Source organism: Lichenostomus cassidix, chromosome 1 (assembly GCF_008360975.1).
Source record: "Lichenostomus cassidix isolate B80296 chromosome 1, HeHo_3.0, whole genome shotgun sequence".
NCBI lineage: Eukaryota > Metazoa > Chordata > Aves > Passeriformes > Meliphagidae > Lichenostomus > Lichenostomus cassidix.
Genome location: NC_139479.1, coordinates 85,324,449 through 85,336,984, shown reverse-complemented (window position 1 = coordinate 85,336,984; position 12,536 = coordinate 85,324,449). Strand labels below are relative to the sequence as shown.

Genomic DNA, 12,536 nt, shown 5'->3' with positions numbered 1-12,536 from the left:
GCATAATTGTTTGAATCCAAGCCCAAGACAAGCTTAACTTGAGAGTGTTGCCACACAGTCCTAGCTAAAATATTCTTTGAGTTCATCCTAGTGACAGTTGCTTGTGAAGAGCTGGAACTATCATCATCACCCTCACTTTCCTCCCCAGTGCTCCCCTCCCAAAAACACACACATGCAGCTCTGAGCTGGTGCCAATTTCACAAGAGATGATGATCAAGAGTCATCTGCCTGCTCAGGTTCACCCTCTGGAAGTGCTAAGAGGTGTCAATAATTATACTGCTTTGGGCTAGTTGGGATGTAAATGGAGAATGAGCTCTGTTGGGTTGGCTTCAAGGTGTCCCTCCTGACCTTATTTGTTCTTTGCTGTGTTTGTCTCAGATTTCATCCTCTTCAAAACTTATTCCAGTGTCCTTCATTCTCCCCAGCTCTTTAAAGTTTGCTTTTCTTAGTGTCCTCTTTGTGTCCCTCAAGACAGATTTGAATTTCCTTGTCAGTACACTTGGCCAGTTGTGGCTGTAAAACAGAGAGGAGAAGAGGAGTTAGCAACTCTGCTCACCAAGGCATGACTTCTCAATTAGCACGATTTTGTCTCAGCCAAAGCAGAAATGTTAAGTGGTAGAGTTGAAGTGGATCTTTTGCTACAATACTTCAAGTGTTCATGAAGCTCAGGTTCTGGGCCACCATCTTCTGGTGGGTGCAAATTTATTATAATATAATGAGGTTCGCAGAGACAAAACAAACATCCTAGACTTGTAGAAGGCCAGAAGGTGAGCAAATGGCAGGGTTTTAGGCAGGTCTCAAATCTGCAGCTGCCCTGTCGTACGTAAAGCATCATATGAAATAAGATTTACTATGTATAACAGAAGAAAATATCATTCCTGCTGTTATAAACCAAAAAGAACTAAATGCTAATCCCGTCTACTAACACCAACGTGATTATATAGAGATTAGAAAGAAATAGTTAAGAAATAGTTGTGTATAGACATAAATGTATGTTTTAAACTGTACACACCATCATTGTGTACAATGAACATGCAATTACTTTTGCATAGAAATATATGTTTAAAACTGACTACATGAAGAAGGTATCCTGTAGAAGTAATACAAAGCGTAATGTTTTTAAACTAAAAGAGGACAGATTTAGACTAGATATAAGGAAGAAATATTTTATGATGAGGATGGTGAGGCAGCAGTACTGGCTGCTCAGAAAAGCTGTGGATGCCCCACCCCTGGGAGCATTCAAGGCCAGGATGGATGGGGCTCTGAGCAACCTGGTCTATGATCTTATCTGCTGGTCAGCTGAACCTTGCTAGTCTATGGTTTGGCCAGATAGCCCCAATTATTTGGGTATTTACTGTATTTCCTGAGCAAGAGGAATCATGAGGGATCTTCAGTCACTAAGCTGAGTTCACAGGATGAGGGGTCAGAATACAAGGAGAGTCAAATCCTTGAGGAACAGAAAAAAAAGAAAAAGAGAGAGAGAAAGAGAGAAAATAACTTGAAAAATTGAGTGTCAGTACTTTTGGGTAATCCCAGGCTGGTGTTTTTGTCCTTGCAGGATACACCTCCAGTATGGTTATATATCTAAAGGTCAGCAGAGAGCAGTACAAATGTACTAAGATTCACACACAATGAGTCTCTCCATAAATACAGCCACTACCAATCACACTGGGGTGAAATCTCACTCCTGAAAACTCTGAAGGGAATTCTGACTGACTTGCATGGAGTCTAAGTCTCATCTCCAAAGTGAGACCAGTCCATGGATCCCAGGGAGTCACTGACCTCTCTGTGACACAGTTCTCTGTTGTGTTTTGAAGTTAAAGAGAGAAATCCCTTTCTCCGTATCAGAAGCACTGTAAGATGCTGGGTGGGATTGATCTGCCTGAGGATATTGTCCTGCAGCATTTGAGATGCCATGGTTTATCCTACATGGTCTTCAGCTGTTCTTTTATCTACTGGCCTCACAAAAGTGTCAGTGAGAAATATGGTGCTCTGGGCTGAATCCCACTTGCATGAGTGGGTTAGAAGCTCCACATTAAGGTCACAGATCCTATCACAGGGTGAAAAATAAGGGTCACTAGTGATATAGCTGAGAGGTTTATCTTCAGGTAACTGGAGGTGCACTCTGGTGTTCACTGTGCTTTGCTTTATGATTTTATCAAGATCCAGCCAGAACCATCACTTCTCTTTGAAATCAAGAATCCACCAAGGACAGCAGAGTCCACAGCCACTCTTTCAAGGTTAAAGGATTGATTCCTGAGCAAGAGGATCAGAGTCTTGACCTTCCTCTACACTCCAGGCCAACTGAATACTCCAAAATACATAATTACTCCAAGATGGGGATCCCTATCATACTGCAGCAAGAACCCTGTGGGATTGTTAGCAGGATTTATGGTCCCAGACTAATAGGACTGTAAATTGGGTGAATGGGCTATAGATCACTACATCTGAGAACCTTCTATAGTGTTCCTTTATTGCTATCAAGGAAAAACAAGGTTATTGGCTGCATAATCCCTTTCATCACAAGCATCTCAGACTGATTAGTTGGAAACATCAGTAAACTGCCACGCAGGCATGTGGGAATAAGTGGCTGTTGAGGACTTAATTGCCTCTATTGAAAGCTTCCTGCACACAAGAAGGATTGAAGTAGACTATTTAAAAGATCCAGGTATAAATGTCTTATTGATTTTTTAGCTATTTCCCAGGGATTGAGCAGAGTTGGCTAATGAGAACCTTGTGTTCTCCATAATACACTGCAGATCAGCCTTGCTTCAGTGTGGAAGTCTATGTCTGTGGGTGATGCATGTATTAAATACTTATGTGTGGGTATATGTGCAGGTTTTGTCAAGCAGGGCTAACCCAAGTGTGGGATCCTCATTTTCTCTGGCCCTGGAGGATTAGCTGGTACTTCCAAGTGTAAATCAGCAGGGTGATCTTCTGTGCCTTGCAGCTTGTATTTAGCAGCAGGTGTTCACATATGGTAGTGCTTATGCAGGTCTCTGCAGATTGTGTCCCTTATTTAAATAGTTTTGTTTATTTTATCTTTTTAATGAGGATTTTCTGCCCTTCGGTCCTTGATAGTGAGAACTTCAGACAAAAATTTAAATGTTCCTTAAGGGAGATAAACCAGCCTGGTAACACACCCTGAATCTTTAAAAGATGTGTCTGGAAAAGAGGAACACAGCCAAAAGCTACCTACTGGGTTTTATCCTTGTGAGAAAATTGGATGGAGTTTTAGTCTTCATAGTAATCTATCAGCCTGATATGGTGTATCTTAGGGGTTTGTAACCAGCCTATATCTAGGCACTCTGGGCTTTCATCTACTTCTCCTTTCTTTAGGGAAGTGGAAATGAAACACACATTAGTCCAGAGGAGTTGAGCAGAAGCACTTTTGCTGTTTTCAGAAATACTATTAAAAAACCCAGCTCACATAATTTTCAGGGGACACCACACATGTGCATGGGTGGCTCTGCATGCTTCTGTGCCAGCCTTGCTCTGATAACATCTACTTGATCAGATCATGCTGTCATATTCCATGTGATTTCTGAATTCCACCTGAACCATAAATCTGTTATCTCTTGTACCTGTAGGTACCATAATGATGAATATCAAGGCTGCATCCTGTTTCTGTCATGAGATATGGAATTACACTAGGAAGGAGATGCACATTACACAAAAACAACAATAGGTAATTTGCATTTTTCAAGGCTTGAACTCTAGTTTTATCTCTGTGTTTACCATGTACTGGGCTCTTCTTGGCCCAGTGAACATCAACATAAAGTGCATTGATAATACTCTGAATGTAAATATGATAATAGTGTATGTCTTTCAGGAATTAATATGATACTAGGTCATAAATTCACTAGGAAATCACCCAACAAGGCTACTACTGTCTTCAAACAGCTTTGCTGCTGTTATGAGAACCTTTTGAGTGAGTAATGTTAGAATAATAACAGATACAGATACAAAAAAAAAAAAAGGAATAAAAAGAGAAAAAAATAGAAGGAAAGGGGAAAACAAAAAGGACACTAAAACCAAAAGTGCAGACAATAACACACAAGCAGACACTAAACAGCAGAGCTACATGGGGACTGTCCCACAGCTACTACCTCAGATCTAGGCCCTTTTGCCAAGGAGTTTTTCAGCTTTCCTCCTTTTGAACTCTGCAATTTCTTCCGGGAGTAACCCATGAGCTCTATACCTGCAGTGAACAGGTAGGCCATTAGAGAAAGAACCAATTCAGTTTAATCTGAAATAAAGAACAGACTGTAATGCAGACTGAGGGAAAGGTAAGTGCTTTCTGGAGAGAAAAAGGAAAACATATAGGTCCTGATTTTTATGCCCTCTTGTACCACTTGACTTACTGCAAAGGATGAGGTCAGCTAATTAAATTTTAAGTGTCCAGAGAGCTCTTGGCACTCTTAGACACTTCTGCCAGGACAAGATGAACGACTTTGTTGATTAAAGAATACAAACTACATCTCTCTCGTGGCTGTTTCCAGAATTTATTAGATAAGATGAATCCTGGGAGAATGATTCCATTATTCCACTGATCCTTTCCCTCATTCATTAAAGGAAAGAATAGAACAAAACGGCTGTGAAAATCTTGCCTTTGGTTCATTCAGTTCCTGCCTCAGTGCCTTTTGGTTTTCCAGAGGTGCTGCTTTCAGAAGCTCTCAGCTCACTAAGCTGTGGACATATTTCCCAGTGGAAATCCTACTTAACCATCCCTAGAGAAAGCCAGCTGTCTCTGAAAACTGAACACAAATTTAACATCTTTTCCTGAGGGAGATCAGAGTCAAGTTTCAGCTCTTTTGCCAATTCTGCTCTACAAATGGAAATGCCTAGCCAAGTTGTCCTCCCATGCCTTATCTAAATCCTGAGCTCTGGGAACATCTTTTTTCTTTTTAGAAGTATTGATCCCTGCTTACAAACTTCCTCATGAGTGATGGAGCCTTTAGGGCTGGGTCCCTAAAGGACAGGGAAGCCAGAAGGGTATAATCCTGATGGCTCAGTGAGGAATGACCTCTTCTGGGAATCTACAACAACTCAGGTGAGATTTAGACCCCTGGTATTTTTAATCTGCAAATTTCAGCCACACATGGGTGAGAGTGAGGGATTTGTACTTTGAGTCCACCCAGCAGGACTTCACCCATAGGGGAGAGGAGGAGGTTGCTGCCTGTGTCTGCACATTGCTGCAGCACATTGTAACCCACAGAAGGTGAAGGTCTGACCAGGGTATTTGGGGATCAAACATGTTATTAGACTGCCTGAGGTCCACCTCTAGACATTGCTCACACAAGTATCAAATAATTGTTTGGTAATGAATTGACTTTCATCCACTGAAGAAGAGAAAAAAGAAAGATCCAGGATAAACCAAACTTGCACATCTCCTGAACTCACCAAAGTCTGAGCAACTGGAAGGGTCTGGTTCTACATCATCTATCCCAGCCTTGGGCAAAACCCTTCCTTTTGGAGACAGCTGTTATTTTTCCAAGGTCCTCTCTTCCCATCACCTTGTTTCCAAAGCCAGCAGGAGAAAATCTGTAAAGTTCTGACTTTGTTTCCTTTCTGAACACTGCATTTAGGGTTTCTTGCTATATTAGCACCAATTCTGTAATATTCCAGTCAATTCTCCCGGATAATTCAGCTTGCTCAGGAAGAGCTTGTTTAAATAGAAAAGCTGGAGCAACCACATCACAAGTCAAACAGCCTTGTTTAAAGGGAGATGAGTCATCAACTTCCATTCCCTTTCTCATCTACCATCAGATCTCAGAGAAAAAATATTTTTCCTTGCTGTCATTATGACACAGACAGAATCAGAATACTCCTTTGTCTTCATTTTGCTGTTGTGTTAGGGGGTCAGAAATAATTTGGAAAGAAGGGATTGAGTATGAAGCAAAAAGCATCTGTCCTGACATTATGTGATCAAGCCTATGAGCCAGAGGATGCTTTGATTTCCCCAAATAGCTCTTGTTAAATGTTATATAAAGTTTATTTAGGAAATATTTTTATGCTCTTCTATATTCCAGCTATGGAAGTACAACAAGAGTTTTTCACTCTGGTCCACAAGCTCTTTTATTTCTGATTTAAAAGTGCATTTAAAAGGCTTCACATAGGAGCCCAAGTGGAAATGCTTTCTCTTTTCTCCTCAGAAAGACACATAATCAGCAACAGCAACACTGGAGACTCTCTATGGATCCATCCTACCATGGTGCTCCAACACAGACAAAGAAATGAGAACCTTGCACTGAGTAGAAGAAAAAACCTTGTTTCCTAGTGGGTGTCTTTTTCCTGGCTCATAAAATGATGTTTCTCCCTTGGGGTTGGGAGATGGATTCTTTGAGCATCCTTCACTGTTCCTCACCCATTTATCTTCAAACAGGGATCTCAGTGCTTCCTCCAGGGCTGATCCTCATGCCTGTGAGGATGAGAGAGCCTCCTAAACACTCATCTGTTCCTGCATCTTCAATTTTCAGTGATGTCTCACATTGGGTTGCACTTATCAGTGTGAATGGGAGTGGGCTAGATGACCTATCGACCCTTTTGTACTTGAGAATTACTGCAGGAATTCATACAAGGTAAGAGATCTGGGTTTATGTCAAGAATCAAAAACTCTCATATGCTCTTTACCTAGACACCGGGTTAATGGTTAAAAAACTTTGAGAGGATTGACAATCTGTGCCTTTCTTTGCTGATTTGTATTAATACTTTTCCTCCAGTTAACTTTCCATAACTAATTTAAAGGGAAAGTTTCTGAACAAAACTACCTGCTGGGATAGAGGACTTCTGATGCTTTCAGACACCATATTTCATACCAGAGCAAAGAATTTCTGAACCAGGATGGTAAAAGGTGGAAATTCAGAAGACCAAGAATGTCACTCATCTTCTTGGAATGGCAAATGAAAATCATCCTGGTTCTTGGTTTTGTTCACAAAATATCTATGAGATAAAAACAAGTGCTCATAGACCTCATGGTATGGAAACACCTAAGTAGAAGATAAGTTGCCTCAGGACTGGGTGAAAAGATGAGTAGAAGAGGAATTTATTCAGTATTTCCTTCTTCAGTGCAAAAGCCTACAAATGAAGAAATCCCTATGGAATTATATGAGGCAGTGACTTGGAACCACCATACTGGCCAACAAGAAAGAAAAACTTTCAACCTCTGTTGCAGTGAACTACTCTTGATTTTGTGCCAAAGCCTGAACTATCAAGATAAGCCTGGAAAACAGGACATAATGTCTGATGCCTATGTGGTAACAGCACAGCCTATGCAGGAGGCAGTTCTCCAAATATTTGCTTTGCTTGAACATCCAGTTACTTCTTTCTGTCACTTGACATGTGATTTCTATGGGGTATAAGTTTCATTTTGACCCTTTGCTAGGACAAATCCATGTTTGTGCAACTTTACTTTTTTCCTCTGATTACTGTCACAATCACTCAGCTGCTGCATGATCTATGGGGACAGAGATATTGCAAAAGAACAGTGAAGATCTGGGCCTTGGGACAAGAGTAGAAGATCACCTCTCTCTGAAGTGCTATGGGTGGACTCTTCAGAGGTTACACATGGATGCTCAAGATCCTCTAATCCTGAGTATGAGGGGAAATGGGGAAATTTTTTTACTTCTCTTATTGTCTGCCTGGACCTGATTAATTTTCTGCCATCTACAATTCATGTTTAGAAACAGCTCAGCCCTACATAAGTCTGACTTCAGCTCACATGACCACAGGACAGGATCTTTGAGAATGGAAGAAAGAACCGCAACAGTCAGCAGAGGCTTAAATCATGACTTTCAGATAGTAAAACCAGGATGAGAAGAATCTACTCTCAAAGTAGAAGTCTTAATACTTCCTTGATTGCATGGTAAGCCAGTCCTTGCTAAACCTTGCTAAGATTGCAAAATTCATCCAAGTTTCATATTTCCTGTGAATAATAGTGCATCATTGGTATCATCATTGGTATGAACATTACGCAATAGCTCATTTCCACCAAGTATTAAATAAAATGCCTTCAAGCCTAAAAAATATTGTCTCTCAAAATTATCTTCCAGTCAGTTTCTATTTTCCACCCTGACTAGCACCCAAATAACTTTAAAATTATGCCCCAAAATACTGCAAGTTCCATCCTACTCCAAAAAAGCTCTGGGATGGCTCTGAGCACATGGACTGCCCTGTATGTACTGCCCAAGTAGTTGATCGTTATCTGCAGAGGGAGATTAAAAAATCCTTTATTTACTAAGAGGGAATGAGGTGATTTGTAGAACAAGATTGATCAGAAAAAGTCAGAGCTGCATTAAAACAGACCTTGTTTGCTGCCAGACATTGATCTCTGAGGTAGTCACTGCAGGACCTCACCAAAACAGGCATTTTGCAAGGGCAAGTCACATCAGACCTCATAGCAAGTATTTCTCTTTATTGCCTATAAAGGGAGTCAAGGCTTACTGCTTTTAATGTGGGTGACCACGCTGTTCTTGTCAAACAAATTCAGCTCCTGGTTTTTATGTCCTGACCACAACATCCTTTCCAGGCATACAGCAGGTGAGAGCTGAACAGGGAGTACTCTGTTTGCAAAGTCAGGCATTGCAAAGCCAGAAAATGACTTAATGAATTTCGAGTGCTCAGTCTTTGCTCTCCACCACCATCTGTATGGAGGTAACATCATTAAGTCTTCAATTACTTAACAGTGCCATAAATTTGTAACACAAAGTCTTCTTGTTCTTCTGTTAGAATGAGAGGGAAGAAATGTGTTCATATGTTGAATGAGGTTGATGTTTTCTTCAGGAATTTGATGGGAGAGAAAAATCTGAGTGTTTCCCATACACTGATGACACCAGAGACCTGGACGTGTCCCTACCCATGCATCTCCTGTATGCATACAGAGCAGGAAGGAGATTTGGGGAGGAACTCCCTGGTGTTCAATCTCCAAGGGAGAAGCAGCAAGTTCCATGCCACCCCTTGGGAACTGTGAATAAGGAGAGGTGTTGAAGAAACTGCATCTCTTCTGAGTCCCAGTACTTGCCTGAACATGTAAGTTGACTAAGGAGGATGATGTAGACTTTGCAAACAGATAACATGGAAAGATAGATATTCAGCTTGGGAGTTCCAAAAAAGACCTTTTAATGACTGCATTGAATGGTGATAAAATACACTTACCCTGGCTTTATTTCTGGAGGTTTAGGTAAGGGCTTCAGAAAGCCTTTTTTCCCAACCAGCCAATATGTTTCTTCCACTCCTTTACCCTGAAATAAAACCAAAAATTCAGATACCAAGCAGCTTTCTGACTGTCCTCTGCTCGATATGTTATTTCCTCGCTAGGTTTCTCTAGCTTCATACATATCCATGCCTGGGAATCTTGGGCTGTCCTTCAAAGCAACTCAGGGAGTATTTGAATTTCATTTTCCTAAAAGAGGATATTCATTATCCTTGTTCCAACTGACATTTACAAATGACCCTCATTGATCTGGGTCATTGAAACTACACAGCTGAACAGAAATTGGAAACTACAGGATCACTAATCATCTCGTTTGGCAGCACTAGCATTATTAATTGAGAGATTTTACAACTCTTTCTGAACTGAGTATCTGAAGAATAACTTCCTCTCCCACTACTGATGATTTAGCTTTTAAGGTGTGATGAATCTGATGAACTGTAGGCATCTATATGAGAGTCAATCACCCTTGACTGAAGAAGGGGAGGAAAGCATTCATCTTCACATAAACTAGACCCTGAAAGTACTTCAGGTTAATAATTTCCTAAAGGGCCAATTTATCTCCACCAACTATGTAAAGGTTTCTTTCCGTTGACTAAGCCTGGAATAATTACCTCAGATCTCCACTTGCAGACATATGAACTTGGATGATTCCACTTGTCATGGAAGATTTTTGATGGACCTGAGGCCTTATTCAGACCTTTTATTCTAGGTATTTAAGGCAAGCAAAGCTCCTACTTCTATCTATTAGCAGTGTAAAGGTAGAAATAATTGAATTATTTAGTATCATCTTGCTTGGACACTGAAAATAGCAGCTTCTGTCAAGAGTGGACAAAATAGACTACTATATAAATACTTATATCCAGCACACAAAGCTGAGTGCTCAATCCCACAGCCCTTCAATAAGCACCTCATGTATTGAAATAGCTGAAAGGGACAATTTTTGAAGAGTTCAGCTGAAGATTGGTGTATGAAGGCCAAAAAAGAGTTTAATATTAAAATTCTTTAAGCAAGAAACTCCCCTGTGAAGTGTTTCACACAGCCCTGGCCTTCTTACCCTCAGCTCTGTTTTTCCCCTGGGTATGATTTCATAGCCTTCATTCAGATTCCGAAGCGTATCCACTGTACTTTGGCTGACATGGATTCTGTAAGCTGGGAACAGAAAGCAAAGCAGCTGGGTCATTGTACTGCACATATGCTGTGAATTCCCCACTGCTTCATCCTGACAAGGAAAGGTGCTCCAAAGCAGGTGTGTGGTGCTCCAAAGCTGTAGCTGTGTGGTGCTCAGCATACACAGAGTTTAATGCTGACTGATTCTTCCAGGCAGGGCTGAAAAGAGCACAGAAGGAGAGGAGATCTACCCTGGGGGCTTCCTGGAGAAGGATCCAAACACTAAGAGTAGAAGTCCAGCTCTTAATAAAAAGAGTAAGTGGTTTTCCAGTAACATTGTCAGCTGTATTGCTGTTTTATCTATTGCCACAGGATAACTTTGGAATGAGAAAGAAATGAAAAATAGCCAACTGTCCTGCTCTAGACACCCAACATAATTTGAAAGCTGGGACGAAGAGCAGAGAGATGGAGTTTGCAAGGGAACATAAAAAAATGTGGCTATGCATCTAGATCTGTCTGGATTTTTAGTAATTGATTCCACCCAGAGCTGCCATTTAGTCTATGAACAAAAAGGGCAAAGGTGGAGAACTTTATTGAATTCCCATATCCCCCAGATTGTTTTACAGCCATTGCTGGAACTCACTGAAATTTGTTATTGTTCTGCTGGTGTGAACAAGCCAGGCAATGTTCCTAAAACATTTTCCTCCAAAACAGTTTTCTTTGTTGTTTTTTTTGGTTGAGCTTTTATTTCAACTGTGTCAATCATCTTCCCTTCCTCTTTGAAGGATGGGAGATCAGCTGATTAATTTTTTTCCATAATAATAAGAGAGAATAACATCAGTTTGAATATGTAGAGGAAGATCTGACAGCTATGACCTACATTTCGTGAGACACTAACCTACAATTTTCCTATTTACCTATAAGCATTTCTATTAATGTGTAACAACGCTCTTGTACCTGCAGTGCTCCTGCTGTCTCCAGTCTCAATGGGACTTTATTTATTAAAGTCTTATATTCCATCAAGGCTATGATGGAAGCAGTGCTCACATGTGCTTCAACCCTTGCTTTGTACTGATCATGAGAGGTAAATGCACTATTTTACTTTGCAAGAGCAGCTCTGAATTCAGGGTTCTTAGCACTGACCGAAAGCAAGATCCAAACCATATTGGAGAAAAGTAGGGCAAGATTCATGCTGATTTTGATTGATGGGATTCAAATCAGAGGAGTGCAGCTGGAAGGCAGGGTCTTAAGGGCTGACCTACAATGGCAAAACTGGTGCCCTCTCCTTCAGGCTGCTTTGAGCTCTGCCATTTGACTTGCCCCTTTCCTTGGCTGCCCCAAATACTCACGCAAGCCCGTGGACTCCATTCGGGATGCCGTGTTCACCGTGTCTCCAAAGAGGCAGTACCGTGGCATGGTCAGCCCCACCACGCCTGCCACACACGGCCCTGAAAGACATGTCAGATCTGTAACCCTAGTGGCACTGCACAAATCAACAGATCCCCTCTGCTCCTCTGATATTCAAAGAAAATCCTTGGGAATACAGAAGAAAGTTTCCTAAAGATCTCATTGGCCTCGGGGCTGGCTGCAAGCAGTAAGTGTTAGGCATTTCTCTGGATTGCAGACTGGTGTTTTATGTCTGAGAAAGGTCGTGTGTGGTAAGCCCTCAGTTCATCATCATATGGGAGAAATCTGTTCAGAGTTCATGGAAACTCAAGGACTATCATAATCTCATTTTTTAAAGGCCTTCTTCCATGCGAGGAAACTAAAGTTCAGATCCTGTGACATGCCCTATATCCCACTGAAACAGGATTAAAAGTCAGCCTTGGAAGGCCAGAAGTGCTGGCAGCACTCTGGACCACCCTGAGTCCCCTTCTTGGAAAAGAAGACATTGTTAGCTTGCTTGTCTAGTCAAGACCTGTTTTTTCCCTCTTTCTCATTCTTTTGCAACATCCATTCACTTCCTAAGCAGCTTCCAAAGAATTTTTGCCAAGTTGTCAGGGAGAGGTATGTGTGCAGGATCCACATGAACTCCACAGACTGAGAGATGAAATGTGTGACAGCCAAACAGCACAGATAGTTTTCATCTGGGGCATTTGGCTTAGGGAATGTTTAGACTGCGCTCTGGAATAGGAGATGCTAAATTTCATCGCCCACAATACAAAATATCGGACCTGCAAATTCAAAAAAAAAAAAAGAAAAGAAAAGAAAAAAGCAG

The 12,536-nt window shown here is 41.2% G+C and overlaps 1 protein-coding gene across 1 annotated transcript in view; it reads right to left on the bottom strand.

Moving 5' to 3' along the window:
• Positions 1-4,115: 4,115 nt before the first annotated feature.
• The window catches only part of GUCY2F (guanylate cyclase 2F, retinal), a 32,255-nt gene continuing 23,834 nt past the window's right edge, over positions 4,116-12,536 (bottom strand). Inside the window, 4 exon segments of the mRNA XM_085066949.1 lie at positions 4,116-4,195; positions 9,148-9,239; positions 10,266-10,360; positions 11,668-11,766. Coding sequence (XP_084923075.1) covers positions 4,117-4,195; positions 9,148-9,239; positions 10,266-10,360; positions 11,668-11,766 — 365 coding nt within the window. The 3' untranslated portion in view covers position 4,116.